Source organism: Bos taurus, chromosome Y, assembly GCF_002263795.3.
Source record: "Bos taurus isolate L1 Dominette 01449 registration number 42190680 breed Hereford chromosome Y, ARS-UCD2.0, whole genome shotgun sequence".
NCBI classification, from domain to species: Eukaryota; Metazoa; Chordata; class Mammalia; order Artiodactyla; family Bovidae; genus Bos; species Bos taurus.
The window spans coordinates 734,500-745,995 of NC_082638.1; the positions used below are offsets into that span (position 1 = coordinate 734,500).

At 61.6% G+C, this 11,496-nt stretch overlaps 1 protein-coding gene across 1 annotated transcript; it reads right to left on the reverse strand.

Moving 5' to 3' along the window:
* Positions 1–1,718: 1,718 nt before the first annotated feature.
* On the reverse strand, positions 1,719–6,241 carry LOC132344463 (ADP/ATP translocase 3). The gene is made up of 4 exons (XM_059884052.1): positions 6,032–6,241; positions 3,854–4,340; positions 2,739–2,879; positions 1,719–2,267 (listed from the first exon to the last, which is right to left on the reverse strand). Exons 1-4 carry the CDS (start codon positions 6,140–6,142, stop codon positions 2,110–2,112), a joined length of 897 nt encoding a protein of 298 aa, XP_059740035.1. The 5' UTR covers positions 6,143–6,241; the 3' UTR covers positions 1,719–2,109.
* Between the last annotated feature and the right edge of the window lie 5,255 nt (positions 6,242–11,496).

An 11,496-nucleotide genomic window follows, 5' to 3' on the forward strand; every position in this document is an offset into this window, starting at 1 on the left:
GGAACTCAGGGCTTCTCGGGAGGGACCTCAAACCTCTCTTGTCTTGTGTACACGCTTCAATTTCTCCTGCAAAGAATTCACCCCAACAGCAGAGGCGGGCTTGCAAGCCTGAGGGAGGGAAGCCAGCTGGGCGTGCACCTGCGGTTATCCCACTGGAGGTGCTGAAGGCACCTGGTAACACGTGTCCCGGGTCTGACCACTGGCCGTCAGTGCAGGTCTGGGCTGACAGGTTCCTGACTCAGTCCGCCCTAGCGGCCGGGTCGGAACTGAGGACACCTCTGCCTGGCGGGTGCCAGGCTCAACCCCTTTTGGCGAGTGCTGGCTGATCCTTGGTCCCTGTTCCAGGTCAGCCAGTGTGGGCGGGGCGACCTTGGGGACAGCTGGCTCCAACTTCCTGTTCCCGGACTGACCTCACCTTGATCTGCAGATTATCAAAGCCCTGCCTTTTAAGCCAGCCTGGGGGTGGGGAGCTGTGGCTCGCCTGTGACCAGCAGACCACCCCCACCAGACCTCGCCAATGTCACCGGGTGCTGGCAGCTGCAAGTGGAGCCAAGGGACACCAGTGTGCACCCTCCTGAGGGCGCAGGCTGGTGAGGACCCCACAGACATGCTCCGACCCATGACACCCTGAGGAGGCCACATCCCAGACACTGACATGGAGCCAAGGGACACCTCTGTGTGCACCCTCCTGAGGGCGCAGGCTGGTGAGGACCCCAGACACGCTCCCTGACCCCTAAGGACACCCAGAGGCCGCCTCAGATCCAATCCCACGTCCCCCACGACCCTGACATCACAGTATTAGGGCTCGGGTTTCTGGAGAAATGCTTAGCTGCGTGGGGCTGGGGGGAGGGTGTGTGTGTGTTCTATCAGTCGTGTCTTGACACCCCGTGGACTGTGGCCCTCCAGGTTCCCTGCCCGTGGGACCCTCCAGGCAGGAATACTGGAGTGGGTTGCCATATTCGTCTCCATGGGCTCTTGCCCACCCAGGGATGGAACCCAGGTCTCTGACATTGCAAGGGTGATAGGTGAGAGCCTAAAAGTTGGTGAAGAATCCACGTGCAATGCAGGAGACCTGGGTTGCGGAGATCCCTTGGAGAAGGAATTGGCAACCCGCGCCAGTCTTCTTGCCTGGACTCTCAGGCACAGACGAGCTTCTCAGGCTTCAACCCACGTGGTCATACAGCTCAGCAACCACACCAGCAGCAGGGAAGCCGCAGGATGCCCACCTTAGAGGGGGATCCCCAGTGAGCCCCGGGCATGGCGGCCACACAGCTGCCACCACCCTGGGATCCTGTGTGCTTAAACCCCAGCTGCAGTTGAGAAGGCTGAGTGCCCAAGGATTGATGCTTCTGAACTGTGCTGGAGAAGACTCTTGGGAGTGCCTTGGACTGCAAGGAGACCCAACCAGGCCATCCTAAAGGAGATGAGTCCTGGGTGTTCATTGGAAGGACTGATGCTCAAGCTGCAGCTCCCATCCTTTGGCCACCTGATGCGGAGAACTGACTCTTTGGAAAAGACCCTGATGCTGGGGAAGATTGAAGGCAGGAGAAGGTGACGACAGAGATGGTTGGATGGCATCACTGACTTGATGGACCTGACTTTGAGCAAACTCTGGGAGTTGGTGATGGACAAGGAGGCCTGGTCTCCCACCTGGAGACCCCATGGTCTGCTCGCTGACCGCCCCTCAAGGCCTCTCTGCTGAGACATGAGACCAGCGCCTCTGTGTCCTGATTTTATTGTCCGCAGCGGAAATGCCCGACGGAGAAACATAATCGCGCGTATTCGGCTGTGCAAAAGAGAGGATAGTGCTTAAGTACAAATGGAGACATGATTTTCTTAAATAAATACTTAAACACGGGTCGGTCCTACAAGCACCTGGAGTCTAGGTCTGGTGTGCGGAGCTGCCTCGACTGTGGACCCATGGAGAGCCCCCCGATTGCCCTCTCCCCCCACCCCAATCAACGCGTGGACCCAGGGCCGATGGTCCGCCGGCGAGGAGTCCCCGGCGCGGGGTGGCCCGGCCCCGGCGGGGACGCTGGAATTTCTCGAAGTCGGTGGTCCGTCACAGTGAGGGATGGCGCTAGGCGGTCGCGGCGGGCGGACGGGCGCCTAGATGACCTTCTTGAGCTCGTCGTAGAGGACCAGCACGAAGGCGCCGCCCATGCCGCGCAGAACGTTGGACCAGGCGCCCTTGAAGAAGGCCTTGCCGCCCTCGTCCTTGAGGATCTTCCGCCAGCAGTCCACGGTGCCCTTGTACATGATGTCGGCTGTGGGGAGACGGCGGGGTCACGGTGCGCTCGGACACGGCCCCGGGGAGACCCGGCACAGCTGCTGAGCCCCGGGCTGCCATCTGCGCGCCAGGAGGAGGTCTGAGCCATTTAGACGTGGCTCTGGGCACGCGCTCTCGGGAGGGGATCAAGCCCAGGACGCCACCCCCCACGAGGCCCAGGGACGCCAGGTCAAAGACCCAGGGAGCTGCGGGCACGGACGGGCGCCCACGGGGGACCCCCATATCAGATCACAGGGTACCGGAAGGGCCCTGTGCCTGCCCCGCCCCATCCGGCCCCATGAGGCCCGGCTGCTTCTCTCTGGGACCAGACGCTGGCCCCCGCCTCTGCAGGAAGACACATGGCCGCCCCCGGGGCCCCAGCACCTCCCTGAGCCCGTCAGCGCTCCCTGAGCGGGCCGGCATGTCCTTCGCGCACGACCCCCCACCCCGAGCCGAGCGGAGCCGATACCTCCTTTGCGCCCCGACTGCATCATCATGCGCCGCCGCACGGTGTCGAAGGGGTAGGAGACCACGCCCGCCACGGCCGTCACGGTCTGCGCGATCATCCAGCTCACCACGATGTGCGTGTTCTTGGGGTCGGGGAGCATGCCTGCGGGGGCGGGGGGACACGGGGTGAGGCCCCGGGGCCGCCCACAGCTCCACATGCAGTTCCCAGCTCCACGGGGACACTAGCCGGAACGGACTGGGGTCAGCACACGCCCCGCCAGCCGGTGGGACGGGCCCAGCCGCCACGGAGGGGACGCTCTGACACCTGCTCCCCTGCAGAGGGCACCAGGCGGCCAGGCCTCCGGGGCGGCTCCCCTACAGGGGCTGGGATCGTGGTGGAGCCCACACCCCAACCAGAGGATGGAACTGCACGTATCAACGCTACCGTCTCTAACTGTAGGTATGTACAGGAAATCAAACATTTTACACATAAAACCTAGGTCAGAGAGAAACACTCTAACTCACTACAACTGGGGTCCCTTTAAGAACAGGTCAGGGCAGAGACACACACAGGGACGGGCACGTGAGGACTCGGGGCAGGCCGTCCACACGCCCAGGAGAGGTCTCAGGAGGAACCCGCCCCGCCCACACCTGGGTCGGACTCCAGCCTCCAGGACAGGGAGCAATAAAGCTGGGCTGCTTAAGCTGCTTTCTGCGCCATCTGCCCAGGCCAACCAGGAATTCCTCCTATCAACGGTGATGAATTTACATGTTGTATTCCTAACTCTCAGGAGCTTAGAATGTAGCTGTCTTTGGAGACCCGCCCGAGGCCAGGATCTTTCAAGAGAGAATGAAGGTAAAATGAGGTCACCGGGCGTGTCCTCAGCCGCCTGGGTTCTGGGGTCTGACAGACACACCCAGAGGGAGGAGCTCAGGACTCACGGAGTCCGCAGGCCCAGGAGAGAGCCCCGCCCACACCTGGGTCTCAGCCTCCAGCTGCCAGGGCTGGGAGCCCACAGCTATCAGCAGCTGAGGTGCCTACGCCCTCCCCCAGGACTAGGCCCCTGCCCCCAGGGAGCAGAAGGCCCCGGCCCTCCCGGGTGCCACCCCCGCCGCAGCCTCCAGCAGTGAGCTCACCCTTGGCGGTGTCGTAGATGCCGAAGTAGGCGGCGCGGTAGATGATGATGCCCTGCACCGACACGTTGAAGCCCTGGTACAGCCCGCGGATGCCGTCAGACTTGGTGATCTTCACCAGACAGTCTCCCAGGCCCCTGAACTCGCGCTCACTGCCCGACTTGCCCACGTCGGCCGCCAGGCGGGTTCGGGCGAAATCCAGCGGGTAGACGAAGCACAGGGAAGTGGCCCCGGCCGCCCCGCCGGAGGCCAGGTTGCCCGCAAAGTACCTCCAGAACTGCGTGCGCTTGTCCACGCCCCCCAGGAAGATCTGCTTGTACTTGTCTTTGAAAGCGAAGTTGAGCGCTTGCGTGGGGAAATAGCGGATGACGTTGGCCAGGTTGCCCCGCCAGAAGGACAGCACGCCCTGCTCCTTGGGGATACGCACGATGCAGTCCACGATGCCCTTGTACTGCTTGTCGGCCGCGATCTGCTTGCTCGCGTGCTGCACCTGGGGGGCGGCGGAGGGAGACACAGGGCTTTACCGGGGGCCTGGGCACACCGCCAAGACTTAGAGGAGATTCTGGTGAAGCTCAGACAGCTCTGAGCCACTGCTCCAAAGAGGTGAGGGAAAGGTCGGTATGGATGAGATTCTGGTCAACAGAAGTTCACACGAGCTAGCACGTATTTTTGCAGAGCGTTTCTTAGTCTCAAGGAGCATTTGTCACCGTGAAGGCTTTTAATGCTTTTTCAAACATGACAGACAGGGAAGCTTGGCGTGCTGCAGCTTGGGGCGGGGGTGAGGGGGAACAGGGCTTCTTCACCCAGGGCCTCAAGCAGGCCTCCATGACCACTTATAAAAAATACACAACCTGAGAGCGGCGAGTTAAGATCTGGGGCAAAACGAGGACTGCACCCCCGGGGGAGAGCACTTCGGATAGCTGAGATTGCTCCAAAGAGGAGAGACTGGATGGGATTCTGGTCAATGGGAAGTTCACAGAGCAAGCACAAATTTTCGCAGAGCCTGTCTCATAGCCTCAAGGAGCATTCGTCACCGTAAAGGTTTTTAGGCTTTTCTAAACATGATGGACAGGGAAGCCTGGCGTGCTACAGTCCATGGGGTCGGCAATGATGCGACACGCCTGAGCGACTGAACTGAAACATGAGGTGGGCAAGCAAAAAGTGGGCTCACCATCAGCCACTGGAAACATCTGTCTGATGACCTGGCCTGTCACTTTTTCCCAGAACCCGCATGCCTCACTCCTGCTCTCCACCCTGAAGTCCTTTCACGGGGTTTGAAGGTCAGCAGCACCTGATTTAATACTCATAGAGACGGCTCAGACGGTCAAGAATCACCCTGCAATGCAGGAGACCCGGGTTTAATCCCCGAGTCAGCAAGATCCGCTAGAGGAGGGCATGGCAACCCACTGCAGTATCCTTGCCTGGAGAATCCCATGGACAGAGGAGCCTGGAGGGCCTACAGTCCATGGGGTCGCAAAAGTCGGCGGACACGACTGACCTAGTACCGCTTCCAAAGGTAGACAGCAGGTGCCCACAAGAGCCAATTTGCACTTGACACCTGCAGAGGTCACCAACGACAGACGTCTCCTTAACAAGACATTTACACGGGGCCTTTAAGCTATCCTAGCATCCTTCCTGAGGAATCCTATTTTCTTTAGGGGTTGCGATCACATCGCAACGCTAATTCCACTGGCTCCCCATTTGCAAACAGACCAGCGCAGTTTATTCTGCGTCAGACCCGCGCAAACAAGTGCGAACAGTGGGCAAGAGGACCAGTACGACTACGAGAACTAAAGATCTTCCCCCGTCCACGGCCCAAGGGCACGGGACCCCACCCACAGCCTCGCAGGGTCCGTCCACGCGGCTCTCCCCGCGCACATGCGCACCCCAACTCTGCAGGCCCCAGGGCGCACGCGCGGAGGCCGCCCCCGCCGGCCTCCCGACGCGCATGCGGCCCCTCGCGCCCCAATGCGGACGTACGGACATCCCCGCCGGCCGCCCCCCGCGCATGCGCTCCCTCGCGGCGGTGCCCACGTGACGCGACCCCCCGGAAGCCAGCCGGGTCGGCCGCGCGCGGACAAAGCGGCGCGGCCTCCCCGCTTCCGGTCCCGGGGTCGCGCGCGCCCCCGAGCTCCCCGGGGCCTGGCGCCGGCGGCTGCGCGCCAGCAGCCTGACACGCACCTGCAGCAGGAGCTTGACGCGCTCGATCGGGGCAACGGCAGTCTTGGAGATGGCGGCGGCGATGCCCCCGGCCAGGAAATCCTTGGCGAAGGAGATGGCCTGTTCCGTCATGGCGGCGGGCGGAGAGCGGAGCGGAGGCGCAGAAAAGCAGAGAGAGAGCCGGAGGGTGGGCACCGTTGCCTCAGCCCTGCCGCCGCCGGGACCGAAAGGACGGGGCGGCCACCGCGCAGCCGCTAAGGAGCCCGCGCCCCGCCTCGCGGCCCCCGCGCGCCGCGCCCATTGGCTGCGCCGCCGCTCGGGCCCCGCCCCCTAGACGCGCGCCCCGCCCCCGCGCGGGCTGCCGGGAGCGGCGCGGCTCCCCGCCCCGTGGGTCCGTACGGCCGTGCCCATTGGCTGCGCCGCCGCCCCGGCCCCGCCCCCTGAGCGCGCGCCGCGCCCCCCCGCGGGCTGCCGGGAACTGCGCCTCGGCCCGCCCTGCGGCCTCCCGTGCGCCTCGCCTATTGGCTGCGCCTCCACGCAGGCCCTGCCCCCTGGCCCGCGCGTCTCACCGCGGGGCATATCGGGAGCCGCGCCCCGCCCCTGCGCCAAGCGTTCCCGGGGCGGGTCGCAGTGGGGTGCGTGGCGGCCACTTTGACCTTTTCAAGGTCATGCTTGGCCTGGCGGCGGCGACGGACAACAACGTCGTAGGGGACCGGCCGGGCTTTGCGGAGCCCCGCGCCCTCTCTTCTCCCAATCGTAGCACCGTACGCTCGGGTCCCCAGGCTCGTCCAGTCTGGCCGGTCCGATCGTTGGGGCCCCGGCTCCGCGCCGCAGACCCGCGAGTCCCGCCCGCGACCCCCACCCCCCAACCCAGCCCCCCCGAGAGGCCCTGATGACCCCTGGCGGCCTCCAGGCCCCGCCTCTCCCCGAGGGACGAGCGATGCAGTCTGGGTTCTGACCCAGCGTACGAGACCGCCCCGAACCCCGGCCGGCCCGGCTTCGGAGCAGTGTTTGCCTGTGCCCAGCCCGGGAGACCCGGGTCCGCCCACAAGAGTGTCCCCGGAGGACCCAGCGCCCCTCCGTGGGGTCCCCCAACCCTGACGACTCTGGGTACATTTGGGGGTCCCGGGATGGAGGAGGTCCGGCTGTCTTTCCAGGGCCCAGTGGGGCCCAGACTCGGGGTGTCCCTGTCAAGCCGGGCACTGCGACTTGGCGGCGGGGTGGGGGGGGGGGGTGTCTCCTAGAAGAACAGAGGCATGTGTGCTGGTTTCACAAGCTCACTGACAGGTGCACTCACGTGTGTGAATACGTGTGTCTACAGACATGCACACGTATGCAGCCATTGCACATGCCCACGCGCAGACATGTGACATACCACACGCGGCAGTATAGGCCCCTGCCTCCAAGGGCGTGTCCGGAGACCTTGATGTTTGGAAGGCCTGAACGCCTTATGCATGTGGTGTTCGCTCAGTCGTGTCCGACCCTTTGTGACTGTGGAATAAAAAAAAAAGTATAACTTGAGACTTGTGAGTTAAGTTTTATTTGGGGCAAGATGAGGACTGCAGCCCTGGGAGGCAGCATCACAGATAGCTCTGAGAGACTGCTCCAGAGCCGCAGTGGGGGAAAGTCAATATATGAGGTTTTGGTGAAGGGGGAGTTCAATGCCACGAAACAGTTTACAAACGGTTTTTGTTAGTCATGAGGATCTGATGTCACCGTGAATGGATTTAGTGCTTCTCTAGGTATGAAGGACTGATGTTGAAGCTGAAAGTCCAACCCTTTGGCCATCTGATGGGAAGAGCTGACTTCATTTGAAAAGACCCTGATGCTGGGAAAGATTGAAGGCCGGAGGAGAAGGAGACGACAAAGGATGACATGGATGGCATCACTGACTCAATGGGCATGAGTTTGAGTAAACTCCAAGACTTGGTGATGGACACGGAGGCCTGGCATGCTGCCGTCCATGGGGTCGCAAAGAGTCAGACACTGACCTGAACTGGACTAGATACGAGGAGTTGCAAGGATTGAGATCATAAAATCTGTTCCTAAAAACATCCAACTAACTAAAGACCTGTCCCACCACATTCCCTGGAGCACAGAGTGCCTCACTCCACCCTGAACTCCCTCAGGGGTTGTTGCAGGTCCACAGCGATAGCAGCATGGGGTTCGATCTCCGTAGAGGCAGATGGCAAATTGCCTTTTTTGTTCAGTTGTCAGCAATGCTGTTTAAGTGCCAATTTGTAGTTGACACGACCCCGTAGACTTTAGCCCTCCAGGTTCCTCTGTCCATGGGATTCTCCAGGCAAGAATACTGGAGTGGGTTGCCATTTCCTTCTCCAGGGGATCTTGCCCACCCAGGGAGTGAACCCAGATCTCCCGCATTGCAGGCATGTTCTTTTCCCGTCTGAACCACCAAAGGAAAACCCTGTGAGCTCTTTGAGTTCAGTTCAGTCGCTCAGTTGTGTCCGAATCTTTGCGACCCCATGAATCGCAGGACGCCAGGCCTCCCTGTCCATCATCAACCCCCAGAGTTCACTCAGACCCATGTCCATCGAGTCAGTGATGCCATCCAGCCATCTCATCCTCTGTCGTCCCCTTCTCCTCCTGCCCCCAATCCCTCCCAGCATCAGTCTTTTCCAATGAGTCAACTTTATTGAATTATAAAGAACTAAACAGCACAAATCCTAAGGGTACTGTCCTGTGAATTTTCACAAAGCGAATGCCGAGGTGTGTCAGCAGCCAGGTCCAGAAAACAAATTCTTTGTAGCAACGCAGGTGCAAGAATTATTTCTTTATTTGCCTCTCTCTGCCCTGTTGCTCTTTTCGCTTTCTATCCCCTTCCTCTTTTTTCTTTATGCCCCTCCCCCGACGTTGGCTCGGATGGTCAAGAACCTGCCTGCAGCCAGGTTTCGATGGCGGGGTGGGGAAGATCCCCTGGAGGAGGGCATGGCAACCCAAGTCTGGTATTGTTGCCCCGGGAAAGCCATGGACAGAGGAGCCTGGTGGGCTACAGTCCGTGGGGTCAGCAAGAGTCGGACATGACTGAGTGGCGCTTTCTTTGCTGTTTCTGTTGCTTCTTTCTTTCTCATCCCTGCCTCTCTGTCCTTTCTGCCGCCCCGCCCTCTTTCTCATGAGGGGGGCTCCTCCAAGTGCCACTGGACGGATGGATGCTAGGACTACTGACCCACGAGAGCCGAGACACCCCCCTTCCCCCCACCCCAGCCGGTCATTCATTTCTCCAGCCCCCGGTGTCCTGGCAGGAGGGCCTTCCTGAGTCCTCTTCCTGGGAGAGGCAGGGCCCCAGAAGGGTGGGGACGGATCAGGTCGCTGTCAGCGGATGAGGATCTCAGCGCGGGGTAGGGCCTTGGTGTTCTGGCATTTTCTGAGGCTTCACTGGGGCTGGTCTGGGGCCGGTCTGGGGCCTGGAGGACGGAGCTGGCTGGTGGCCCAGCCCGGTTCCGGCCGGCCGGGACCACACGGCGCTAGAAGAGAGGGCGAGGCCGGCCCGGGTTCTGGGCGGGGACGCGTCGCTGGCTCCGGGGCACGCCGGGTGAGGGAGGCATCCCTTCCGTGTGGGCGGGGCGGGACCCGGCGATGCTCATCACTGCCCGCTGGGCCAACGAGGACTTTCCAGCCGGAGCTGGTCCTTCAGGCTGCCAGGCCCTGGCACTCCGCACTTTGCTTTCAGAACCGGCGTTGGGCACCCCAGGACGGCTCTCTGCAGCCTCGGTGGTGGAGGCGGTTAACTCTACGCCACCCTGTCCCCTCCCCTATATGACGGACCTCCCCCTCCCTGGGGCCCTGCGTACATCCCAGGGGTCACCCCACCCCCGCCCCGACTCCTTTCCCCCAAGTCAGCAGCTTGCTGCCTGCGGGAAGGACTGAATGAATATGAAATCTGTCCTCGTTGCCAACTAGGGCGCAGAACGTGTTTCTCCTTTAAAAGCACTTCACGTGGGCCTTAGATGGGTGTGTACTCCCTCTGCGTGTTCTGGGAGGACGGACGGGTGGGGGGCATCGGTGGCCCAGGCCGTGTGCTCCCCTAACGGCTGACCCGGGAGGGCGGCAGAACCACAGACACCCCGGGTATTGGGGGAAAGACTGCACCCGTGGGATTTTCGATGGGGATGGTTAAGGGAGGTGGGATGGTGGATGGGGGTGGGGGAAGAAGGGCTTCTATTCCGGGACTCCGGGGGGCAGGGGTGCACCGTCCCCAGCTTTAATTACGACATGCACAGCGTTAGACGCTGCGTATCGGAGAGATGGTTTTTGTCGTCTGGCTGCTAAGTTATGTCCGACTCCGCGACCCCATAGACTGTAGCCAGACTGCTGGAGCCGGTTGCCATTTCCTCCTCCAGGGGATCTTCCCGACCCCGGGATCGAACCCGGGTCTCCTGCATTGCAGGCAGATTCTTTACTGTCTGAGCTACCAGGGAAGCTCCAGTAGTCTTGCCTGAGAAATCTCAAGGACAGAGAAGCCTGGCGGGCTACAGTCCGTGTGGGTTGCAAAAAAAAAGCCAGACAGGACTCTTAGCGACTCAGCGACATCTGAAAGATGGGTGGGTTAACTAAAAGAAAAGAGGTGGTTGATGATCGGCTGAGTCACGGAAGGGCCGAGGGGCGCATTTGGGGCGGGTGGAGGGGGGGCAGTGCACGAGCCAGGCTCTGTGAGTCAGTCCTCGGTGTCAGCCAGACGGGATTGCGCTATGCTAAGTGGCTTCAGTGGTGTCTGACTCTTTGAGACTCCATGGACTATAGCCCACCAGGCTCCTCTGTCCGTGGGATTCTCCAAGCAAGAATACTGCAGTGGGTTGCCATTTTCTCCTCCAGGGGATCTTCCCCACCCAGGGACCGAGCCTGCCTCTCAGGTCTCCTGCATCAGCAGGCGGGTTCTTTGCCCCTAGCGCCGCGTGCTTGTTTGTGTTCTAAGCAATGAAGAGACAGGTTGTATGTCCGTCAGTCATATTTCCACCTCTAGCCTTTTAATGTTTTTTGTTTTTTGTTTTTTTTTAACTGCAAAGAGCCCCAACACGAAAAGGAGAGCGAGTCGAATAAGGCCCCCACGGGCCGGCGTTCCTCGCTTCCGCAGACATTAGCTGCCGTCAGCCTCCACCTGGGGGGTCTCGCTCGGGCGTGTCCTTGGCTCTCGGGCCTGCTCGTGGGTGTGGGACCGCTGAGTCCCGCCTGCATTAGGCGCACTGCTGCAAGGACTCTTGGGGTGGGGTGGGGAGCTCGGGTACCCGCCTCCCCGCGGGCTGGTGTTCAGACCCCTCTGGATAGAAGGGAAGGTTTCTTCTAGGGAACCTGGTGTCACGAGGGGCCGCGCCCCCCATGCGCTCCCGGGGCTGGCTTTGCACGTCACTTGTTCTCACTGGGGGCCCAGCCTGGCTGCCACCAGCTGCCCTCGAGGGGGAGGACCGCACCCCCTGGCTTTCCCGGGGGTCCCCTCTGTCGGTTGCCTCCAGCCCCGGGGCGCCCCAGGCCCC

Bases quoted from the DNA above. Each gene is read 5' to 3' on its own strand.
- LOC132344463 (XM_059884052.1), bottom strand. From the start codon at position 6,142: ATGACGGAACAGGCCATCTCCTTCGCCAAGGATTTCCTGGCCGGGGGC. The intron at 4,341-6,031 runs GTGCGTGTCAGG...GCCGCCCCCCAG, and splicing joins GCGTCAAGCTCCTGCTGCAG to GTGCAGCACGCGAGCAAGCA. The intron at 2,268-2,738 runs GTATCGGCTCCG...GTCTCCCCACAG, and splicing joins GCAGTCGGGGCGCAAAGGAG to CCGACATCATGTACAAGGGC.